We start from the raw sequence: 20,170 nt of genomic DNA, 5'->3' as shown, positions 1-20,170 counted from the left end.
TCGTCCCGCTGCGGCTGCGAGACGTATGTCTCGGTTGAGAGGATTATGCAGCCCGTCCGGTTCCTGCGCCGCTTCTTTTGCGTGTTGGTCCACGATCTCGTTGCCAATGACTCCTTGGTGCGCAGGAATCCATCTGAGTTCTGTCCGAATACTTCTGCCCGCAAGTTGTAGGATCAGGTTGAGGCATCCTGCTAGATAGACCTGTCCTGACGGCATCCGCGGTCGCCTCAGCGCCTTCAGCGCTGCTTGGCTGTCTACAAAGATGACTACCCCGTTCTTCGCCTGCTTAGCCCATGGCTCTGTGCTTTCCAGAACCATTTCAAGTGCCATCTCAATGGCTCGAAGCTCTGCCGCATATACGGTGGACGTATTATCATCTCCCATCTGGCTATGAGCATGTTGATCCTCAAGGTCCACGACCGCTGCCGCTCCGATCCTTCCATCAATCCCGCTCCCGTCGGTGTACAGTATCAAGGGTCTTTCTCTTGGGTCTTTGGTCAGGATCTGGTTGTGGTGGTTGACCGCAACCTCTCTTTCCTCGATGATTACCTCCGGCGGCGCTTGCCATGGTGCCTGGACGAATGCCTTTCGATTCTCCCAGTTCCTCGCGAAAGTTCCCGGGAGAGTCGTGAGGCATCCGTCCGTCCACACGATTTATTATTCATATTGCTTTTCTTTAGAATGTCAATGGCTCTGAACTAGCTTTAGTAGGTGATATATAATGTAATTAGTGTCTAAGCGCAAGGATCGGTAGGCTTAATTTTCCAGAAACGAAAGTCAAGATTAAGAGAAAGGAAAAAGTAAGGAGCTTTTCTGGTTTCTATGGGTTCTTCCTAGCCAACGAAATCGGAGATCCTGGAGACCAGCTGGCTCGTCTCCAGGAATGCAGGAAACGTCTCCAGGAGCACTGCTATGGCTCCCCCACACGCCTAAGCTCCCGGATCTTAATTCTAAAGCACCAAGGAACAGGTATTTTGCTCCTAGGGGCTTTGGACTGATCCCTGGAGCCACTATGCCTAAAGAGGAGATGTCTAACTCCTCTGGCATCTATCGTGCATCCTTCCTTTAGGGAATATAAACGTTGTAAGTCGTATAAAATCTATACTATTCTATAGGTCTTCAACCTCCAAGTTTTTCAGAATACACATTGTATTCAAACCTCCTACAGACGTCAATACGCCAACATGCCTCCCCAGAGAACAAAAACTGCGAGCATTTCAATCGCTGTCCCTCCACCAAACGCTCATATATCGTCGTCCAGGCTCTGAAGCCTACGAGTCGTCACATATGTGGTCCTTAGCAAAGTCGTATGTGGTCCCTAGTTTTGCCCTAACCTGCCCCCCGGTGTAACGAAACACGCCGTGTTCTGGAAGTTATGTCAGGATGAGGAATTAATGTACTGGCTAGTACTGCACATGTCCAATAGAATCTGATGATTGATTGAAGGTGTGTAGATCGGTTCAGCGATCTCTGGAGTCTACTGTCCGTGCTCTGGCGTGTTATGACACCGTATCCGAATTTAGCCCGAATACCATACAAATACTAGGGGAAATTGGGTGAACGATGAACAAGCCTATCCCAAAAGGCCATAGCGGTATTTGACCGCTCCTTTAGTTTGTCATTTTATTTTAAGCTGAGGTACTATCTTCAATAATTTAAATTTCCTATATAGCTTCTTTCCTTAACAATTCCGACACAAGATACTTTATAATACCCGACACCAGCTTTGAGTTGACTTAGCCTGAATAGACCGTGTCACACTCGAGCCAAGTGTTTTGTAGTTGGTTACAGCCAGAACCTGTGGGTCCACTAACTTGTCTCCAGCCGTCACACCCTCCTCCAGTACCTCTATCGAACGTGACGAAGCAAGACGACCCGTACCCTTCACCACCGTTTACTTTCATCGATCCATGGACGTATCCGTTGCCGAGTGCGTAGTTGCCAACCAAATTTTGACCAGGCACATTCCTAAGAGTAGGGGAATTAATTAGCCTATTTGGTTTGGGAAGAGGAGGATAGGGTAATTTAGAGAAGCTCCGAGCGGAGGGGCTTACATTTTGCAGAGACAACCACTAGCGTCCGTCTGCGTGTTACTGCCCGGCGGAGGATGGCCACCAGCCACGCCATAGCCACCATCGCCGCCATCGCCGCCATCGCCGCCATCGCCGCCATCGCCGCCATCACCATGGCCACCACCGTCGCCTCCACGAGCTGAGACCTCACCTATAGCGGTGAGGAAGGCAAATGTAGCCACAAAGAATGTTTTCATCGTCGCGTTTAGCCGTCGTAGAAGGTGTCGGAAAAGAAGAAGTAAGGAACTAGCAACAATTCTTTTGTTGCCTTTTCATGAATGGACTGACTTAGAAGTGTGGTCGTGTGGTGAGCACCTTCCAACGTAGAGCATATATATATCTTTATATATATATATACATATGTACAAATTCGCTGCGCAGGAGTCAATTCCGGGCGTTCCGTGCCGCTTAAGAGTAAGAAAGGACATTTTGCCCCCTTAAATCTGGCACCAAAGGAACTCTTATTTAGGGATTATGTATCCACCCCACAGACATATGCAGCGCAACCCTGGCAGTATTCTCATGGAGTTTTTCAATTTCTACGGACATCATTTTCAATACAATACGAGGAAGCGAATCTGCAGCTGAATCGTAAATTACAACAAAGCGAAAGAACCACTCGCACAGCGTCTGGGCCGTCATGGCAAATTATCCCGGGTGGGATTTCGCCTGCCTATGTGAACGGTTGGGACACTACCTCGGTAATTAACACAGACTCCCAGTAAAACTGGTAACACTAGCAAACTTTCTGGTGGATAAATGATGGCGTACACTTGCACACTGAAACATCTCGAGAAATTTTGGGAAATCATTTGAGTTGAGGAATAACGATTAACAGTTTTCCTCACTGCGCTCGCCGTGCTCCGATGCGTTTGCTGGTAGATTTCACTGTTTACTGCTGACTCCACCTTTGTTGGCGTTAGAAATGTATTGCAGCTACATTAGACTCTTCCTAAATGTCGCGCAGGCATGTTGTCCACCGCATTGCATTTTGCCGAGTATTTTATAATAGGTGCATTTGTATAGCAGGGCTAGCTTCGGTCTGACCACAGACACTCCGATCTACATGCATCGTCGCCATCTAGCTCTCTGAGTCGTCTTGGAATGTGGCGGTCCTCACCTCTGGCGCAATCGGTAGAAGGGTCTGGTAGGTAATCGCTAGACGATACTACAGGGCGGATCGAATCAATGTTCACGATTTTATTTGTTCGCTCGTCCAAAATATAATTATTCTATATCATCTTCATCCCCCGGAAGATCCATCTCGGCTTGATATGCGAGATTTCCTTGGGCCAACTCCTTCAGGCTCGTGTTCAACCATTCTTTCGCACCAATAATTTCATGTTGACCGTTCATACGTCGCTTTTTGCTCCTTCTTCCTTCGTCTTGGTCGGTCGACCCGTGAAATACCGTTTGGGAAAGATCCTCACCTATATACTCGGCGTGCAAAAGTAGGAACGGGTTCCCCAAATATAGCGAATAGCAATCTCTCCCGTTGATGCCCCGTGTTGGATTATCGCTAGAATATATATAGAAATGATTTTGGGAAAACCCTTCAAAGAACGTATTCAAAGCGGATTGAATATTTGGTAGCGGCACGATTTTATCAGGCTCGCCAGGAATGATGAATTTCATGTTAAAGCAGCTCGATGGCTGAATATCCATAGCTGGAGCAGCCAATGTGGGATCAAACTGCGGAGTAGAACAGACGGGGAACACGGTTGCTTCATTTTCTGCTGGTGGAATTATCGTGTTTTGAATCATGTTGTCAAAGTTCGGGTTCCAGAGAGAAGATTGAGAAAGTGTATCGTTGGTTTCAACTGGACGAACGAATTGACTATCAGGAATATTTTTGAGATAGCGGAAATATGCCAAAAACACCGATCGCCGAGCAAACCCTGCAGTAACTCGGGGAGAGCTCCAGGGCTGTTCCAATACCTCCCGCGAAAGTGCAAACCGATCTGCCTCCACTGAGTCCGTATATGGCTTTCCATATCGTCTTTCTACCGGTAGGTCTTCTTCCAGACTTGCTGGAAAGTCACATGGTGTGAGGCGAGGTAATTCAACCGGCTCAGCCTGGGGTCCATCCGCAAAAGGGGTGCTAAATCCTTTTTCCCTGGCAAGCCAAAGGAGGTGTTGCCAAAGAATTCCCCGTTCAGGCGTGTGAAGTTCTTCAACAGGTGTCGCTGCGCGTTGCGTGCCAGATTTTGTCCGCGGCACGCGGCGCTCGTGATTCGTCATTTCGAATCCGTACTGGAAGCTGAAACGCCAGAAATCATAAAGGTCCTCCCGTATTCCATGCTGACGATTTGAAGTCATGACAGGGACACTAGTGTTATATTGTTCCCCTAGTCCTTCGTCGATGGTTATCTTCCGATGGGGATCAGAAATGTAGAGTTGCTGTAGTACACTTCGGCTAACCTCCAGGGTGAGCCTGTCTTTGAAAAATGTCTCCAGCGTCGGTATGGGGTACTGAATCTCTTGTAATCGTTCCCAAATTTCAGAGCGGTCCTGAGCATGTTCAACATCAGGGAACAATTCTTCCTTTAACATTCGTTCCTTCAAAAACTTCAAGTCCCGAGCAGAGACTTTGGGCGCACGCGATTTTAATAGTTGGATAGTCACACCGTCTAATCGTGCCAAAAGGTCAAGCCTGTTTCCCATTAAGCCGAAGAACGTATTCTTTATGTGATTTAAATAGCACAGAAGAGGCTGACGCTTTCACTTAGCCGTCTGAGCATGACATTTTGGGCATTCAAATGGACGCAAGTAACTTACCTCATCACAACGCATTGCCACCAATTTATGGAGTAGTCCAATTCGTATGCCTTCCCAAATACCCGCTATAGGGAGCAGAGCATCGAAGGCTTGGGGCATTGTCGGATGTTTGAAGAAAGCTCGCAAATACTTTCCCTTTTTGCTTCCAGAAACCCTTTCTAGAGCAGCCCACCAATGGTTTGCTGCTATTCTGTTTACAGGGCCATCGAGATATCCTTCATAATACCTTATTCGTTGATAGATTAGCCCATCCGGAGGTGTTTGATCATTCGGGAAGTGCTCTCGAAGAGACCGGATGAATTCTTCTTGTAAGGGATCTTCACTAGCTTGAAAACATCAGGGATATACATGCCGGGGGAAAGCGAACTACTTTACGCACCTATCTGGTCTGTGACGTAAACATCCACAATCCACCATGAATTGCTCGGACTGAGCTTGTTCCTTGCCGCGATAATCAAATTTTCGTGATCCTGTGCGTGCAGCTGATAGTCGATATCGACATCCAATTGATGGATTTGTCCATCGACCAGTCGTGGCCTGACGTAACGTTCCCAATCACTTCCAGGAACCAATACAGGGACATGGTATTCTTCCATCAGGCGATAGCACCCTTCAGTATCCATAATTCGCTCAAGTCGGGTGATATTCTGGCGGTTGCTCATTTGCCGCTTGAAGTTTTTGTCGAATACAAGACGAGAAATGTCAACACGTGCGGCCATTTTGAAATGTTCTTTACGATAGGTGAACATTCTGCCCTCGGCTTCTTCCGCTTGAGCTTGAGATAAGCGCGTCATTTTCTAATGCAACGCGCGCGGTATGTTTGAGCTTGTCTGCCGAGAGAGCGGGACTATTTAAATGTCCTGGAGGAGAGAGCCAATTTCATATTTTGCCTTTTCGACTGATATGCCGTAGCCGGCATCAACTTGAGGCCCATGATGGTACACATTCCATTATAGACGCCGAAGTGGTCGTTAATCTTCTCTATACAAAACTGAGGGAGTCAATTTCCGTCGCTCCGGCTAACTTGATCTTAAATCAGGCCTTATTCCCTCTAATGTTCGCTCACTGTTAGGGGTTCAACCGTTCTAATAGATTTTACTATAATGTAATGTCAATAACTTGGTCAGGTCCATCACGTTAAACCAAATTAGCTGAAACCAAACATTTGAGGGTTGTGTTGTCAACCGCGAACAGCACTCAATAATGCCTATGCCACTTGAACTTTAATGGGTATATGGAACGACGGCTCCTGACTCGGTTCATCTTGGTATTATATGTCTTTCTGTTATGACTATAACATACAGGCTATCGCTTCTATAAAGAGCACATGGTTTCTACATGCTCGTGAAGGGCTTTCATCAAGGGACCCTTACCAGGACACTCATATCTTCTTCTAAACACCCCAATAGAGCATACATAGAATGCTTCGGCACGTAGGAAAGCTACTTCCCTTGGCTTTCTCGATATCGGCCTTGGCCTGCCTCGCTGTTGTCTTTGTGGGATGCACATCGGCCTCTTCCCCCACTGGATTGCATTTCTTAAAGGCAAGCTAATATACCATAAACCTAAGGAACACACTAAGCTAATATGAAATCCATAATCCATAGGTGAATTTAACCAATTTCCCAGAACTAGGGAACCTTCATCTACGTCGTTCCCCCAGTATTGCCGGGGTGGACGGATCCGATGTTGCAAATAAAGCCAGTAGTGAGGCCAACGGTGTTGTGAACAGTGCTTCAACTGCAGTCATTTATGCCTCGGGCGCCGCAGAGACTGCAGTAAGCCAGGTCACTGATAAGGTCCAATCATTGTCCGACGAGATCAGCTCACACCTTCCTGGTTTTTATTCTGTTGGGCTTTGGGGTTATTGCCAAGGACAGAAGGAAGAATCATCGTATTCCAATTGCTCGCAGCCCAGTACCTCTTTCTCATTTGACTTGTTAAGCATTTTTGGCTCAGTTTCCTCAGGCATCAATGAGGTACTACCAGACGAAAATAACAAGGTCCTTGCTGGATATCATGATGTTTCCCGGTGGTCAGTTTCAGCTTACATCCTGGGATTTGTTTCCACATGTATGGCTGTTATTTTTGGCGTCACCACAATGTATTTTTCTCGAGGAAAAGTATTGCTTATCCTCTCTTCGTTGGTAAGGCCCTGGCACATTGATTCTATATACACAAGCTGACCATTGCTGAGTCTGCCACTATTTTTGTCACCGGTGCATCCATCGGGGTTACGGTAATCTACGGGTTGATTACGGGTGCCATACAGAGTATCCTTCATCCTCTGGGGGCAGATGCAAGTTTTGGGGCGCATTCGTTCGCTGCAACCTGGCTAGCAGTGACATTTTCCTTTGCAGCCCTTTTGACATGGCTGATAGAAATGTTTTGCTGCTGTATTTGATGCGGATATGGAGTAGTAAAATGCGGAGTAGTTACAGGTCCCCTTGAAATCAGTTTCACCGCTTTATTCTCTTCAGTTCTTCAGTCTTGGTAAGGCCCGCTTCAATCTACGTCTGGACTAGTTCATCTCGCTATGTCGAATAGGAAAAGGGTTGTGAGCAAGAGTCTGTCATTGACTAACCACATTAAGCCTGGAGTCACTATAATATGACATTCGAGAACCATTCAAAGAGAACAAAACGTTGAAACTTATTTCGATCCGCCTTGTAGGATAGACAACAATACATGGGTTAGACTAGATAGACTACCGTTTCCAGAATCGACTTCGAGAAAGAATGATAGGGAAAAAAGTGGTATTTTGAATTGGTTTCCATCCATTTGTAATAGACTTGTACTGTAATTGCGGGCAAAGCTTTATTGCCCCTGATGAGGTTGTCTGTGCTTTACGAAGTGGATGACTCTGTCGGCCTTCGTGCTTGATCTTTTGATGAACCAGGTATTCTGCTGTGTTGCAGGAATTCAGACATGCTCTTCGAAGCTATCGTAAAGTCACCCAGAGGATCATCCACTGGTACCATTATAAATTGCATCGACCGTGGGCTATCACAAACACCCTGGCAAGCATGCTTCACGACCTTTCGAGGTGCTTGTACCCTATCGGCAAATTTGAAAGTTTCACAGGCCGAGTAGCGAGAGTCCAACTCGCAAAATTCTTCACAGGCCAACTGCGCCTTACGCGCCTGGTCAGCCAGGTTATGCACGGAGGCCTGAAGCTCTTGCGCAATTTGGTAGACCGGGTAAAACTCATCATCCGATGAACCAAAGGCGCCGGATTGGTGTAAGTGAATTAGCTCCTCAAAAGCTTGCTGGGTCTTGTCCTGGAGGTGTTTGAAAAGGGTGTAGCAGGCTCGAAAGTATACATTTTCTCCCTGTTGTCGGCCAATCTCTCGAACAATATTGACGATTTCCTCCATTGAGATCTGCTTTGTTTAACACTTGAACGGGAATATAGCTGCTATTTCCCGCAGCGGTGATGATTTATACTCTAAGTCCACCTACAAGAACTCGATTGTGGGAAACGCTGCTACGGAGATGCAGGGTTCGGCAACAACCAGGCGAGAACTAAGCTCCACTCATAAACGTGTTCTTTACAACCGGTCAAAAAGTTTTGGATTTGCCGAGATATCCGATGAAGACTGCCATTGTGTTCGCCAGATGAATAGCTGCAGCGAAAGTGGCAGGATCTGTAACCATAGAATTGAGGGTGGCAGGACAGGCGGTGTTGGCCAGCTTTGCTGGGTCAACATTTAACAAGAAAACTTTTTAGATCGAGTTGGTCCATTATTTTATTATTTCGACGTGACGCGCAAGTTGCTGTGTCAGTTACTGCGGGATAGACAGGGATAAGCCAGTGGTCAACCTGAGAAAAAGCTAACTTGGACCGCCGCATGAATGATGCCCGCCCGAACAGGCCACAAGTTTTCAAAGCATGATCAAATGAGCTGGACATCCTTCTCAACCCCCTTTCTTAACCGTCCTTAACCGTCCTTTCTAGAATCCATTGGTGAATGCCATTTGTTAACCGTTGCACAATATTTTACCCATTCCCCTCTGACGTTCTCCTACTCAGTTACGTTGTTATGTCCGAGACAATGTGCAGTTATCGAGACGGCATCTGATCCAGCAGCTGCTCGCTCTTGCTATTCAGCTTAAAAGCCCAGCTTTCCCCGTGTCGTCGCTTTAATAAGTACACGACTTAAATGGCTGACCCAAGAGCGCAGTCCCTGCACGATTTCGCAATCCTCGCCATAATTAATGTCTTTGGATTGCTTTACTTTTACCTTTTTGTGATTCAGTTTCTGCTCTTCCATTTCCCATCCACCCCCGGAGGTATTCTCGACCCCCTGTCCGTGCTAGCCTTTTGCGCAGGTGTCATCTTCTGGTGCTTGTCCAGCCTCTTCTACCGCGTTCTAGACGCTTTCGGGGGCAATGATGCGGAAGAGTGGCAAAAGCTGGAGTCTGGAGCCACTTTAGTCCTGATCTGGGCGGCCACCCTTCCTTCGGTGGTTGTGCTGTTCCGCACCGAACCCTGCCTCCAACTCGGATACCTAGCTGCATTTACCGTTGTTGCGGTCGGCATCCTGGTGGACTTTGTGGTCTCCGATCCCAGTGTTTGTGCGGTACAGTACCGGTTTCCGTACAGCTGCGTTTCACTGGGCTTACTTTCGCTCATACCAACTATTTATGCTCTGACCGGGACGTTCCAAAGCCCACCTGCAGCGGCGGTACACTTCAGTCGAGTCGCCATTGGCAATTCTCTTGGTGCTGCGTTCTATCTGCTTCGTCCGTTAGAGAGAATTGGGGCGGTGAATGGCTGGCGGCTCGACTCGTGGTCCCAGACCTTGGAACCTGAGTCGGACCATGTCGAGGTCTATAAGTGACCACCAACGGGCTGGCGCATGCCTATATGTTGAGGCGTGGGATAAAGTGGATAACTAGGCCAAGAATCTCCGCAAAGCATCCCGCCGCAATAATCCGGATCGGGGCCATGAGCCGCATGGGATAATTGAAGCTCTGAGCATGAGCTGGTATTCAATATTGGAGGAGATGCTGTTGGCCATACAGCGACATTTGTGTCTAATGAGCCGGCAGCGAATAGGCAGCGATCCTGATGAAGGGCTCCTCGCAAGGAGCCTGGTTGGTCGCAGTCATGGCAAGGGCGGCCAATGGGAGACCACTACGGTGCCTATCGTCCAACTTAGTGACCTTCCTTCAGGGGCGAGAAACGAATAACTAGATGGACAGACTATATTATTATTGTATACCTTTTTTGAGCTTAATTGCAATGATGATAATTAGATTCATAAGTAGATATAAACGTTAGCGACTGAATTCCTGATGCCACACCCAAGATCCCAAAGCCATCAAGAGAAACAATCCGCTTTGCCAGGACCTCCAGACGACCCCTTGTGAGCTTAAGTGGGAGGTTCTCAAGTTAGGGAATCCGTTGGATTTCAATCTTTCAGGTGTAATGAGAAATCGTGTCGGTAGCTGAATCTGTGACTCAGTATTCCGCGAGAACGCTGGGAATTGCTCAAGAATCATCGTGGCCACACGAACCGCACACAAGGCTGCCTGCGGCATCCCGTGGCCACTATACCCAACACAAAGCCACAGTCCATCCTGTAGCTCGCCAATCCACGGAGAGCCGTCCTTCGAATAACCCAATATTCCCGTCCATTCATGGGTCACTTTGAAATCGTCGGGTGCCTGGGCGACGACACCCAAGACCTGGCTCAACCGACCACGAAGGAACTCGTTGGCTTGTTGGTCTACGACGCTGTCATCGCTGAGTCCGTATCCGGAATCGGGTATCATGAAGCGCGCTCCACCAAGTGCCAGAGTGGGACTTTTGTCCATCCCATTCATCTGATGCTCCAACGGCCTCTGCATGAGATACTCCCCGTCACCTATCAAACGTTGATTGGTATGCTCCAAATCTCTGTACTCTTCGCCAGTGAGCTCATCCACGAAGCTGTATGAATTCTTGAGAAGTAGCTCAGCGCCACCGTAGCCGGCGATCATGTTTCCACGGACGGGCTGGGTAATGTGTTTCATGCTGGGCAACAAGTGCGATGTATACCCATTAGTGGCTAAAAGAACGTGTTTTACCACACAGTTACCACGGGATGTGCGCAGACGCCAGCTCCGGGCACTGTTCTCTGCAACAGGCTCAATAGATTGCACAGGGGTGTTAGTTTGAAGGTTAAATTCGGGATGTTGTTCAATGAGGTCTTCCACGACCCGAGCAATCAACTTGTAAGGCCACAGACTTGCGGCAAGCGTGTTCAGGATTGCTCCCTTGGCTTTTGAAACCCCTAGATCTCGCAAACTAGGGCTTTTGCTTTTCGGGGTTACAACACGGAGATACCCCATTATCTCGGGCACGTCGTCTTTACTCTTTTCAAGCTTTTCAATGGCGCGAGCGAAGTCATCATCGGTGAAAAAAGCTGTGACGGCGCCTCGTGGCTGCCAGTCACAATCGATTCCGCAATTCTGAATCATCTGCGAAATATAGTGATAATTTTGAATTTCTAGCCTTGAAATCTCGGGGTCGCCACCATATAATGCTGGCTGACAGTGTCCGCCGTTCTGATGCATTGTGCTTCCTTGGTTACTGATAGATCAGGTACAGCCGAGGCTCAAGAGACCACGACCAACAAGGCGGGCATGGAACTAACTCACTCTTCCTGTTGCCCCGGAGCAAACCTCTCTAGCTTCAAACATGACCACATTTAGCTTTAGACCCTGGTCGGCGGCGGTTGTAAGTAGTTCGCGAGCCGCAAATGTTCCAGAGATGCCACTACCAACCACAGCAATGTCAGCTTGATCGGGAATGACTTCTGTGCTGCCTTAAAGTTGATAATATGTTAGCTGTAGCTTTTTGTTTAAAAATAATGGGGACATACGGTATCCTTTCAGTGATGGTGATAGTTCACTGAGCCAGAAGGACTTTGTGGCATGTGGAGTAGGTAAAGTAGATAGAAGCGCCATCCTAGAAATTGCAGCTTTAAAAAGTGGTTTGTTCAGCACTTCAGCAATCTGAATTGGCAATCCTAAGCACAGCAAGAGCTGTCTAGAGTGGCCATTAATTATATTCATGAACCATTTGAAGTGCGAACGTCAGATATTCGGCGTCAGCGCTGCAAGCGCCGAGAGTATTCAACTAAGATCCCAAGCAGGAGGCCCCGGGGGCTAGATGCAAGACGTAGCATTTCCCTAATTTGGACTTGCCGATCACTGCATCTTTTCTGAAACGCTAATGCAGTGCTACATCTCGTTCACGTTCCAGCCTTTGGGGACTGCGTCATTTTACGAATCAGGCCTACAAAAGTAATAATTGGCCCCGACCGGCGCCACCCGTTGCTAGCCTAGTGGTCTGGATGGAAAGGAGAGCTAACTATCTTTGAATACAACGAGTGGAGCAAGGATACCTAGTTCTGGTCTAGATTGTGACCTGGGGGCTTCGGGCGGTAATGTCTGCTTATCCGGCTAGCATGTGAAATTCTGGCCTTAAAACATATTTGCATACATCCTAATCTTGAAGTATGGTGACACAGGAAGCGCAAAGCCGTAGATAGGTGGCAATGATGTTTCCTTTCGACTGAAGGGCTGAAATGTACTGACGTAGGCGGATTTGAATGTTGAAAGACATCAATATTGTTGGATCAGGACTAATCTATTTAGACACTTTGAAGTTCAATTTCGGTGGTGAAGGAAAGCCAAAAAAAAGGCTACAACTCCATGGCACGATTTGCTTCCGTATATCTCATGAAGCCTCCTCACAAGCCTCGAGTCTCTTCTTCCTTCAACGGAGCTGCTGAACAAAGAAACTTTTGCTTCTCAAAAAGAAGCCGTAACGGAAGAAAACAAAAGGCACTGTGCCCATGATGACACTCAGAACCCCGAATAATGTCAAGGTCCACTGGCTTCCTAGGCGTGCATACATAGGTATTGACGGCGCGATCATTGCTCCCGCAACAACATAGCGGAGAACTGTAGTACTCGCCAATCCTGATGCAGCGTACATGGCGTAAGTATCGATAACGTACATATAAAATCCTATGTAAATGGCGACGCAGGCAAACCCGAACAGCACACCAGCCGCCAGCCCTGACCATGGGCTGATATCGGGGTACGCAGTCCAGCCCAACCAGAATAGGCTGATTGGCAGTGCAACTGCTCCAACCATGGCTATCCAAAGCCTATTCTCCGGGGGGATCGATCTCCTGCGCACCATCCGCTTCACGTCTGGCCTTGTATAGTGCTGCCCATTTTCTCGTGATTGGCATCAGGGTCAGCGGTATATGCTGGCCAATGAAAATAGCCATGAAGGCTGTACCTGTAATTCCAGAACCCCAATGATAGGTGTTTCCAAATATGAAGGGAAATCCATTCAGAAATGTGAAAAAGACCACGTAGAGCAGGACCAAGTATAGAGCAATGGCGATGATAATGGGCTCTCTCAAGAGGAAAGCAAAAGGCCGTTGCATCGCACGCCCGAGGCGCTTCATTAGAGGCTCCCGAGTCACCTCGATGGGTGCTCGATACCGGCTGTCTTTGGTCTTTGTGCGAATAGAATGAGCTTTCCACTGCAGGAGGACAGGCGCGTATGTCTCGGGAAGAAAGAGAACAATAAGCAACAGTATGACAGCTGAGATGCACAGCGTGATCCACTCAACCCAGCGCCATGATAAGGCTCCAGAGCTTGCACCTTGTGCAACCCAACCGCCAACAACTGGACCTAGAGCAGATCCATCGAATATACCCACAGAGTAAATTGGAACCACAATCACTCTTTCTTCGGGACTCCACAGATCCGCTAGGCTGCCACCGGCACATGTCAATGGTGTGTTGCCAAAGAAGCCAGCCAGGAAACGGAAGATAAGTTGTGCTTCAATGTTGGGCGCCGCTCCAGATGCAGCAATGAAAACCATGAATAGAGTCCTGCAGTCATAGTGAGCTCCCATATTGAGATAAATTTGGAGCTTGCTCTTACATGGCAACAATGTATATGGCATTACGACCAAGTGTTTCAGAGATGGGACCGGCAAGAAGCGATCCAAGACCAAAACCGATAAAGTATAAACCTGTTGCCAGAGATTCAACCGTCTCGCTCACACCAAATTCCACACTCGCATTCTCAGCAGCCGCCGACGTGATAGAGCCTGCCCAGCTGACAATAAATCCGACGGATGTGGCCAGGACTGTGCACAGTACGCGTTTGTATAGAGGCCACAAGCGAGGGTTGAGGGACGGCTCAGTGGGTTTGGCATCTACAAGCAGGATATCATCGCCTGAACCTTCACCCAGGGTTTGCAGCTCTGCATCCAAGATAACTCCATCAGTCCCTAGCCTGGCAATATGCCAAAACTGAAGAATAGAAGCCATTGCAGAGTTGGTTTTGATGGTTCGATTTTTGACAAGGGTTTCGTAATTAGAAGGTTAAAGGAAAAGAGGCCTTCAGTATTGCCTTGCAATGGAGGCAAAGAACTATTTTCCGCACTACGTGCGATTTTCGTCACAACAAAGAAGAAAAGCTAATAAGAACCGACAAATGGGAATTGTTAAGATCCCAAAAGTCTCACAAAATCCAGGTTTTCTGTAACTATTTTTCTTAGTAAACTAGCGGTCAGAGATCTGCAAGAGATTTCAACGAAAGTACTAAAGGTACTTTTGCCAATATTAAAACCTTGAAGGTGCATATTCCGTCGCCACTAACCATCATATCCGATAGGATGGGACGTAGCCCCTTGGACGCCTCGCGCAAGCCACCGTGTGTAAGAAGCACTTCGGGTGCCCTTATCAGGCCACCCACGGGGCTTGCCGAGATCCACATAATTCGAACGGCCCCGAAGACAGCTGTGGGGCACCCACAAGGCACAGTTAAAGGCGGCTATATTCGTAATTGGCCACAAAGCCATGTAGTTATATAGACAGGGGCCCTTGCAGCCAATGCTACCTAGGTCTGACACCGGCGGAATATAGTAAAATCTGATCTTGACGACAAGCTGCGCGAATTGTTTCTTCCTTATCAGTGTGCATTATCGAAAAGAAATGCCCAAAGACAGGGGTCCTTGCAGCCAATGCTACCTAGGTCTGACACCGGCGGAATATAGTAAAATTGATCTTGACGACAAGCTGCGCGAATTTGACCACCAATGGCCGACTGGCGGCCTTGGAGTATTTATGGCAGAGACATGCTCGCCGAGATGTCAGAGTGAAAATTAAACAACATGAAAGGGGGAACTACTCGGACACACCGAGACCATTAACCAAGCTTACTGTTTCATAGCGCATTTGACCCTCCAAATATTCACTTTAGGACCCACTACTGAGGGTTTCTTTTGATACCCGGCGAGATGGCGAATAATTGGGACAGGGGCCCTTGCAGCCAATGCTACCTAGCTCGGACACCGGCGGAATATAGTAAAATTGATCTTGACGACAAGCTGCGCGAATTGTTTCTCCCTTATCAGTGTGCATTATCGAAAAGAAATGCCCAAAGGCAAGACCCATGTTGCTACAGGAATCCTTCCGTGCAGTGATACCATGAGCTTTCCGGGAGCAATTAGAATGAGACTACGAGTTGGCAGGATCAACCCGTCTTTGTTGGATGTAGTATGATGACATGGTTCGGTTCAGCACACCGAGGAGCACTAAATTTTTGATTATTTAACGAAATGGCCATCTCAAGGTGCATATAAGAGGAGCGTATCACTATAATTGCCTGTCCATAAAACGCACAGTCTGCAATTCCATTCATTCAATCTCACCGATATTTCTACCAAGCTCCTACGGTCTACCCTGCGAGGTTCTGCAGTCGTGCACTATGGTTAAGCCTATTATACTCCTCAGGGCAGAGACCAAGCCTCTTGAGCACCGCTCCGTCTTGACACCGTCATGTATTACAGCTCTGATCAGCGCAGGATACACTGTCAAATGCGAACGCTGTGACAAGAGATGCTTCCGCGATGAAGAGATGGAGGCTGCTGGCGCAATTCTAGTCCCCACAAACTTCTGGGTAGAAGCGCCTCTTGACCACATTATTGTGGGGCTCAAGGAGTTGATGCCTTCAGATGACTTTGCCCTTGAACATGTTCATTTGCATTTCGCGCATGTCTTTAAGGAGCAACAAGGCTGGACCAAGACCTTGCTTCGCTTCGCCCGTGGAGGTGGCTCTCTGCTGGATATCGAATTCCTTGAAGATCACGTTGTTAAAGATCGCCTTTTGGCTCCCACTAGCTTTTATGCTGGATTTTGCGGAGCTATTCTGGCTATACAAGCGTGGACTCACCAGATTTTGCATCCGGAAGAACCAGAGCTTGCAGAAATTCTGCCATATGAAAGCGAGCGTAAAGCAGTCGAAGACACCATTTCCCACCTACAGGATGGAGTCAAGACTATTGGTCGTCCACCAACAATCATGATTGTGGGAGCCTCTGGAAAGTGTGGTTTAGGAGCTGTGGACCTATGCCAACGTCTTGGGTTAGACTCCCAAAACATTCTTCAGTGTGGCCGGGCACATACCTCGAAGCCGATATTTGCCAAACAAGTGCTGCAAGCCGATATACTCATCAACTGCATCTATCTTACCCAAGATACCAAGCCATTTGTCACAATGGATGCATGTCGAGAATTGAATCGGCGTCTGTCCGTTATTTCCGATGTGAGCTGTGACGGCGAAGACCCTGGTAATCCCATCGCCATTTACTCGGGCCATAGCACTTTTAAACGGCCGAGTTTTATTGTTCCTACCAGTGAAGGTCCTACGTTGAGTGTCATCTCGATCGATCACCTCCCGAGTCTGATTCCCAGAGATGCGAGTGAATATTGCGCAAACCAATTATTGCCCAGCCTCCTCAAACTCGACGAGTGGCAAACAGCAGATGAATGGAGAATGGCTCGAGAGCTGTTCGAGAAAAATCTCAAAAAAGCAGTGAAGGTGGAAAAACAAACGCCAGGATGGTTTTCGCAGCTTACACCAGACTCGAACCCATCTCCAGATCTTTCCGTCAGGAGCAGTAGCAGTGTCTCTGTTGGCGACCAGTCAGGCGCTTCAAGTGTGTCATCTCTGATGTCCAAACTGAGCGTAAAGCCTGGCAAGTTTCACAATTCACCACTCGAGATTGAGAAGACCGTTAGCCCTCCACTTGATCCTCTTGACCCTTTGATGTCGAGTTTCAAAGATGACTTTGATACCAAAGCTGTCCATGCAGGGCATAGAAAACATGACCCAGCAACAGGCGCAGTATCCATGCCCATCACCATGTCATCAACGTACGCGCAAGCGGCCGCTAACAATGCGGTAGGAGAGTACGTGTACTCTCGCAAGGCAAATCCAAACCGGAGTGATTTCGAAAGATCCGTGGCGGCACTTGAACAAGCCAAATACGGACTTGCATTTGCTTCCGGCTCGGCGGCTATCGCAATGGTTGTCCATATGCTCAAGCCGTACAGTAACATTATCGCCATTGCAGATACGTATGCCGGTGGGTGCTTTAGAGCTGTGCTACAATGCGACGACAAAAGATGCTGATACGAGTATTTTCCGAGTAGGAACTCAGCGAACCTTTACCCTCATGGCCGAGTTGCTCTCCATCTCAACCACCTATGTTGAAGGCACGGAGCTCTCCGCAGATCTTGGAAAGTATGTCACCGCGCAAACCAAAATGGTTTGGATAGAATCGCCCAGCAATCCGTTGCTTCGGATTGTCGACGTCCGGGCAATCGCTACCCAAGCGCATCGTATGGGTATCCTGGTCATAGTCGACAATACTCTCGCGTCCCCTTTCATCTTCAACCCTTTAGTACACGGAGCAGATATCACAGTGCATTCGGCTACTAAGCATCTGGCCGGCCACAATGACGTGGTTCTAGGTGTCCTGGCTACCAATTCCAAGGAGATGCGCGACCGCCTGGCATTCCTGCAGAATGCTATCGGTGCTGTTCCTTCGCCATTTGATTGCTGGCTTGCATCTAGAGGCCTCCGAACCTTCCACTTACGCATCAACCGAGCTAACAGCAGTGCACAAGCCATAGCGGAGGCACTGAAGAGCTCACCTCATGTCATCGAAGTGATGTATCCAGGGCTAGAATCACACCCCGGACGCGAGATAGTCAAGAAACAGCACAACCATGGTGGTGCGGGAGGTTGTCTAGTTTCTTTCCGAATCAAGGGAGGTTTCAAAGCCGCGGAAGACTTCTGTCGGTCCTTGCGCTTGTTCACTCTCGCCGAAAGCTTTGGGAGTGTACAGAGCCTTTGCGAGGTGCCAGGCCCCATGACCCATAAGCTTCTGACATCTGAGCAGAGGGCAGCCATTGGTGTTTATGACGATCTGGTGAGACTTAGTATGGGGGTTGAGGCTCCTAACGATCTCATCCAGGATATTCTCCAGGGGTTGGAGACTGCACGTGCTGGATAAAAATGTGGATTATTCGCGTTTGGATGGACATCTTAAATAACCTATTGGTATATGTTGTGATATGAGGCTGGTGCAGATCAGGAACAAAGCCGCAGCGTCGAAAATAATCCCCGAAGTGTCTATACGAAGAATCAAGTTGATTGTAAATCAACTTGATTTTCTCCTCGTATATATAGGGATTTATTACCGTAACCCTGATACGGCACCTTATCTATGGTGGACCCTACTAATTAGATTACACTGTATTCGTACCTTACACCACGTATTTTACTATTAGCGGCCACGTAGACGGAAGGGGTCTGCCACCACGTAAGGCACTATTTACTACAAGGGTCACTATAATTAGCTAGTCCCGTACGCTAGGAATTTGGGAAGGGACTTAATCGATAGAGAAAAATCGGCTGATTTCAAATATACTATTTATAAATTGGTAGGTCTATTACTAAGCGAGTTATTAGTGGTTAAACTTTGTAATAATAGTAAAATAGTAGTACAGTCAACTCTCGCTTATACCACAGCATACTATCCAAGCCAAATTACGTGGTATAATTGAGTTGTGTTTTGGTGAGAGGATGACATAATATTTGACAAGCTAACTCTAAGCCCTAATACCTATTTAGTCTTCCATCCCATCATCTGATCCAAAGTCACCTGACGTTTCTCATCAATCTGAATCCTGCCAAAGTCGCTGATTAAGCTCTCAATTTGTCTAATATGGTCCGAGGTACCCTTTTCTTTGCTACAAACCCATAGTAGGATATCCTGGAGGCTGTCCAATATAGCAGAATTAGACAGAAGCTCAGGTGGGGGCCCATCAATGTCAATATCCTGAATTTCTGAGGTTGTTGGGGCAATATATATATCTTGCTCATTGGTCTCATCTCGCCCTTCAGTCCCATCTTCTAACATGTCTTCGTCCGAAGGGTTCAAAAACTCGTCAAATGGCACAATATCTTTATCACCAAGCTTATCAATTGCTTGATTATATAGACTTTCAATCTCATCACTCAATCCGGGCTCGGAAAATAGTGCAGACTCAGGTGCGGACTCGGGCGCGGACTCAGGTATAGGTATAGACTTTGGACTAATCAAAGTACTTTGTTTAAAGCAATTGATAATCGTTTGGTCTGATACACTTGTTCTCCAAACTTGCGTTACCCAGGTAACAGTATAATAAATGCTCATTCTTTGTTTTGGGTCTATCCCACGATCAAGAAAAGCAATCATATAGCGCATCCATTTCTTCCGATAATGGTGCTTCAAGTTTTGGATAATACCTTGGTCCAAGGGTTGATAAATTGAAGTTGCGTTTGCTGGCAAAAAAACAACCGTAATCCGGGGTGGTGGTGGCGCTCGCTGGAGTCCAATAACATGTGGTGAAGCATTGTCTAAAAGGAGCAAAGCTTTCTTATCTAAGGGAATACGCCCATAGAAAGATCGCAACCAGTCCTCCATAATGTCATGACGCATCCATGCTGCCTTGTTGTGACGCCAAACACATCCCAGAGCTCGGAAATTAACCCCCCGGAGTGCGCGAGGGGTTTTTGCTGTGCCAATCAACCATAAAGGGACTCGATCGGAACCATCCGCATTTGATGCAACAACAATAGTGATTCGTGTTTTATCAAGCTTTTTGCCAGCAATTTTTCCCTTTGAAAGACCACCATTTGGCATACGTCGCCAAAATAGGCCAGTTTCATCCATATTGTAGATTTCGGACGGTTTGAATTGATTGCAAATCGATTTGGTGCTTTTGATCTGATCATGTACCGAGGATGGGACTGAGGCAGCTTCTCCGTGGAAAGTATGATATTGAAGAGAGTGGCGTTGTTTGAAGCGAGTTAACCAACCCTCAGAGAATTGAGGTTTGGTCCGATCTTTGTATTCCGGTATTTGTCTCCAAAGCTCAGCTGCTTTAGTTTGGATCAAAGG

General features: G+C 47.6%; 8 protein-coding genes across 8 annotated transcripts; 3 read left to right on the top strand and 5 right to left on the bottom strand.

The window, feature by feature from the left end:
* Positions 1–2,050: 2,050 nt before the first annotated feature.
* N7446_012299 (uncharacterized protein) lies at positions 2,051–2,269 on the bottom strand (the record flags this gene model as incomplete). Its single annotated transcript, XM_058521041.1, has 1 exon — positions 2,051–2,269. One exon carries the CDS (start codon positions 2,267–2,269, stop codon positions 2,051–2,053), a length of 219 nt encoding a protein of 72 aa, XP_058366407.1.
* Positions 2,270–3,299: 1,030 nt separating this feature from the next.
* On the bottom strand, positions 3,300–4,736 carry N7446_012298 (uncharacterized protein; the record flags this gene model as incomplete). The annotated part of the gene is made up of 1 exon (XM_058521040.1): positions 3,300–4,736. The coding sequence occupies one exon, from the start codon at positions 4,734–4,736 to the stop codon at positions 3,300–3,302; it is 1,437 nt and encodes a 478-aa protein (XP_058366406.1).
* A 356-nt stretch (positions 4,737–5,092) lies between these two features.
* On the bottom strand, positions 5,093–5,569 carry N7446_012297 (uncharacterized protein; the record flags this gene model as incomplete). Its single annotated transcript, XM_058521039.1, has 2 exons — positions 5,093–5,172; positions 5,230–5,569. The coding sequence occupies 2 exons, from the start codon at positions 5,567–5,569 to the stop codon at positions 5,093–5,095; spliced, it is 420 nt and encodes a 139-aa protein (XP_058366405.1).
* Positions 5,570–6,481: 912 nt separating this feature from the next.
* N7446_012296 (SUR7/PalI family protein) lies at positions 6,482–7,188 on the top strand (the record flags this gene model as incomplete). The annotated part of the gene is made up of 2 exons (XM_058521038.1): positions 6,482–6,997; positions 7,033–7,188. Coding segments are annotated over 2 exons (672 nt in total), but the record flags the coding sequence as incomplete, so codon positions are not given.
* A 1,825-nt stretch (positions 7,189–9,013) lies between these two features.
* Positions 9,014–9,694, top strand: N7446_012295 (uncharacterized protein; the record flags this gene model as incomplete). Its single annotated transcript, XM_058521037.1, has 1 exon — positions 9,014–9,694. One exon carries the CDS (start codon positions 9,014–9,016, stop codon positions 9,692–9,694), a length of 681 nt encoding a protein of 226 aa, XP_058366403.1.
* A 439-nt stretch (positions 9,695–10,133) lies between these two features.
* N7446_012294 (NAD(P)/FAD-dependent oxidoreductase) lies at positions 10,134–11,807 on the bottom strand (the record flags this gene model as incomplete). Its single annotated transcript, XM_058521036.1, has 3 exons — positions 10,134–11,318; positions 11,499–11,665; positions 11,723–11,807. The coding sequence occupies 3 exons, from the start codon at positions 11,805–11,807 to the stop codon at positions 10,134–10,136; spliced, it is 1,437 nt and encodes a 478-aa protein (XP_058366402.1).
* Positions 11,808–13,018: 1,211 nt separating this feature from the next.
* On the bottom strand, positions 13,019–14,204 carry N7446_012293 (uncharacterized protein; the record flags this gene model as incomplete). The annotated part of the gene is made up of 2 exons (XM_058521035.1): positions 13,019–13,760; positions 13,813–14,204. 2 exons carry the CDS (start codon positions 14,202–14,204, stop codon positions 13,019–13,021), a joined length of 1,134 nt encoding a protein of 377 aa, XP_058366401.1.
* A 1,441-nt stretch (positions 14,205–15,645) lies between these two features.
* Positions 15,646–18,238, top strand: N7446_012292 (uncharacterized protein; the record flags this gene model as incomplete). Its single annotated transcript, XM_058521034.1, has 2 exons — positions 15,646–17,305; positions 17,373–18,238. The coding sequence occupies 2 exons, from the start codon at positions 15,646–15,648 to the stop codon at positions 18,236–18,238; spliced, it is 2,526 nt and encodes an 841-aa protein (XP_058366400.1).
* Positions 18,239–20,170: the final 1,932 nt, after the last annotated feature.

Source organism: Penicillium canescens (genome assembly GCF_028828765.1).
Source record: "Penicillium canescens strain IBT 15451 chromosome Unknown utg000010l_segment0_segment0, whole genome shotgun sequence".
Classification (NCBI taxonomy): Eukaryota; Fungi; Ascomycota; class Eurotiomycetes; order Eurotiales; family Aspergillaceae; genus Penicillium; species Penicillium canescens.
The sequence above is the reverse complement of the archived record's forward strand: the minus strand, read 5'-3'. Positions and strand labels throughout refer to the sequence as shown.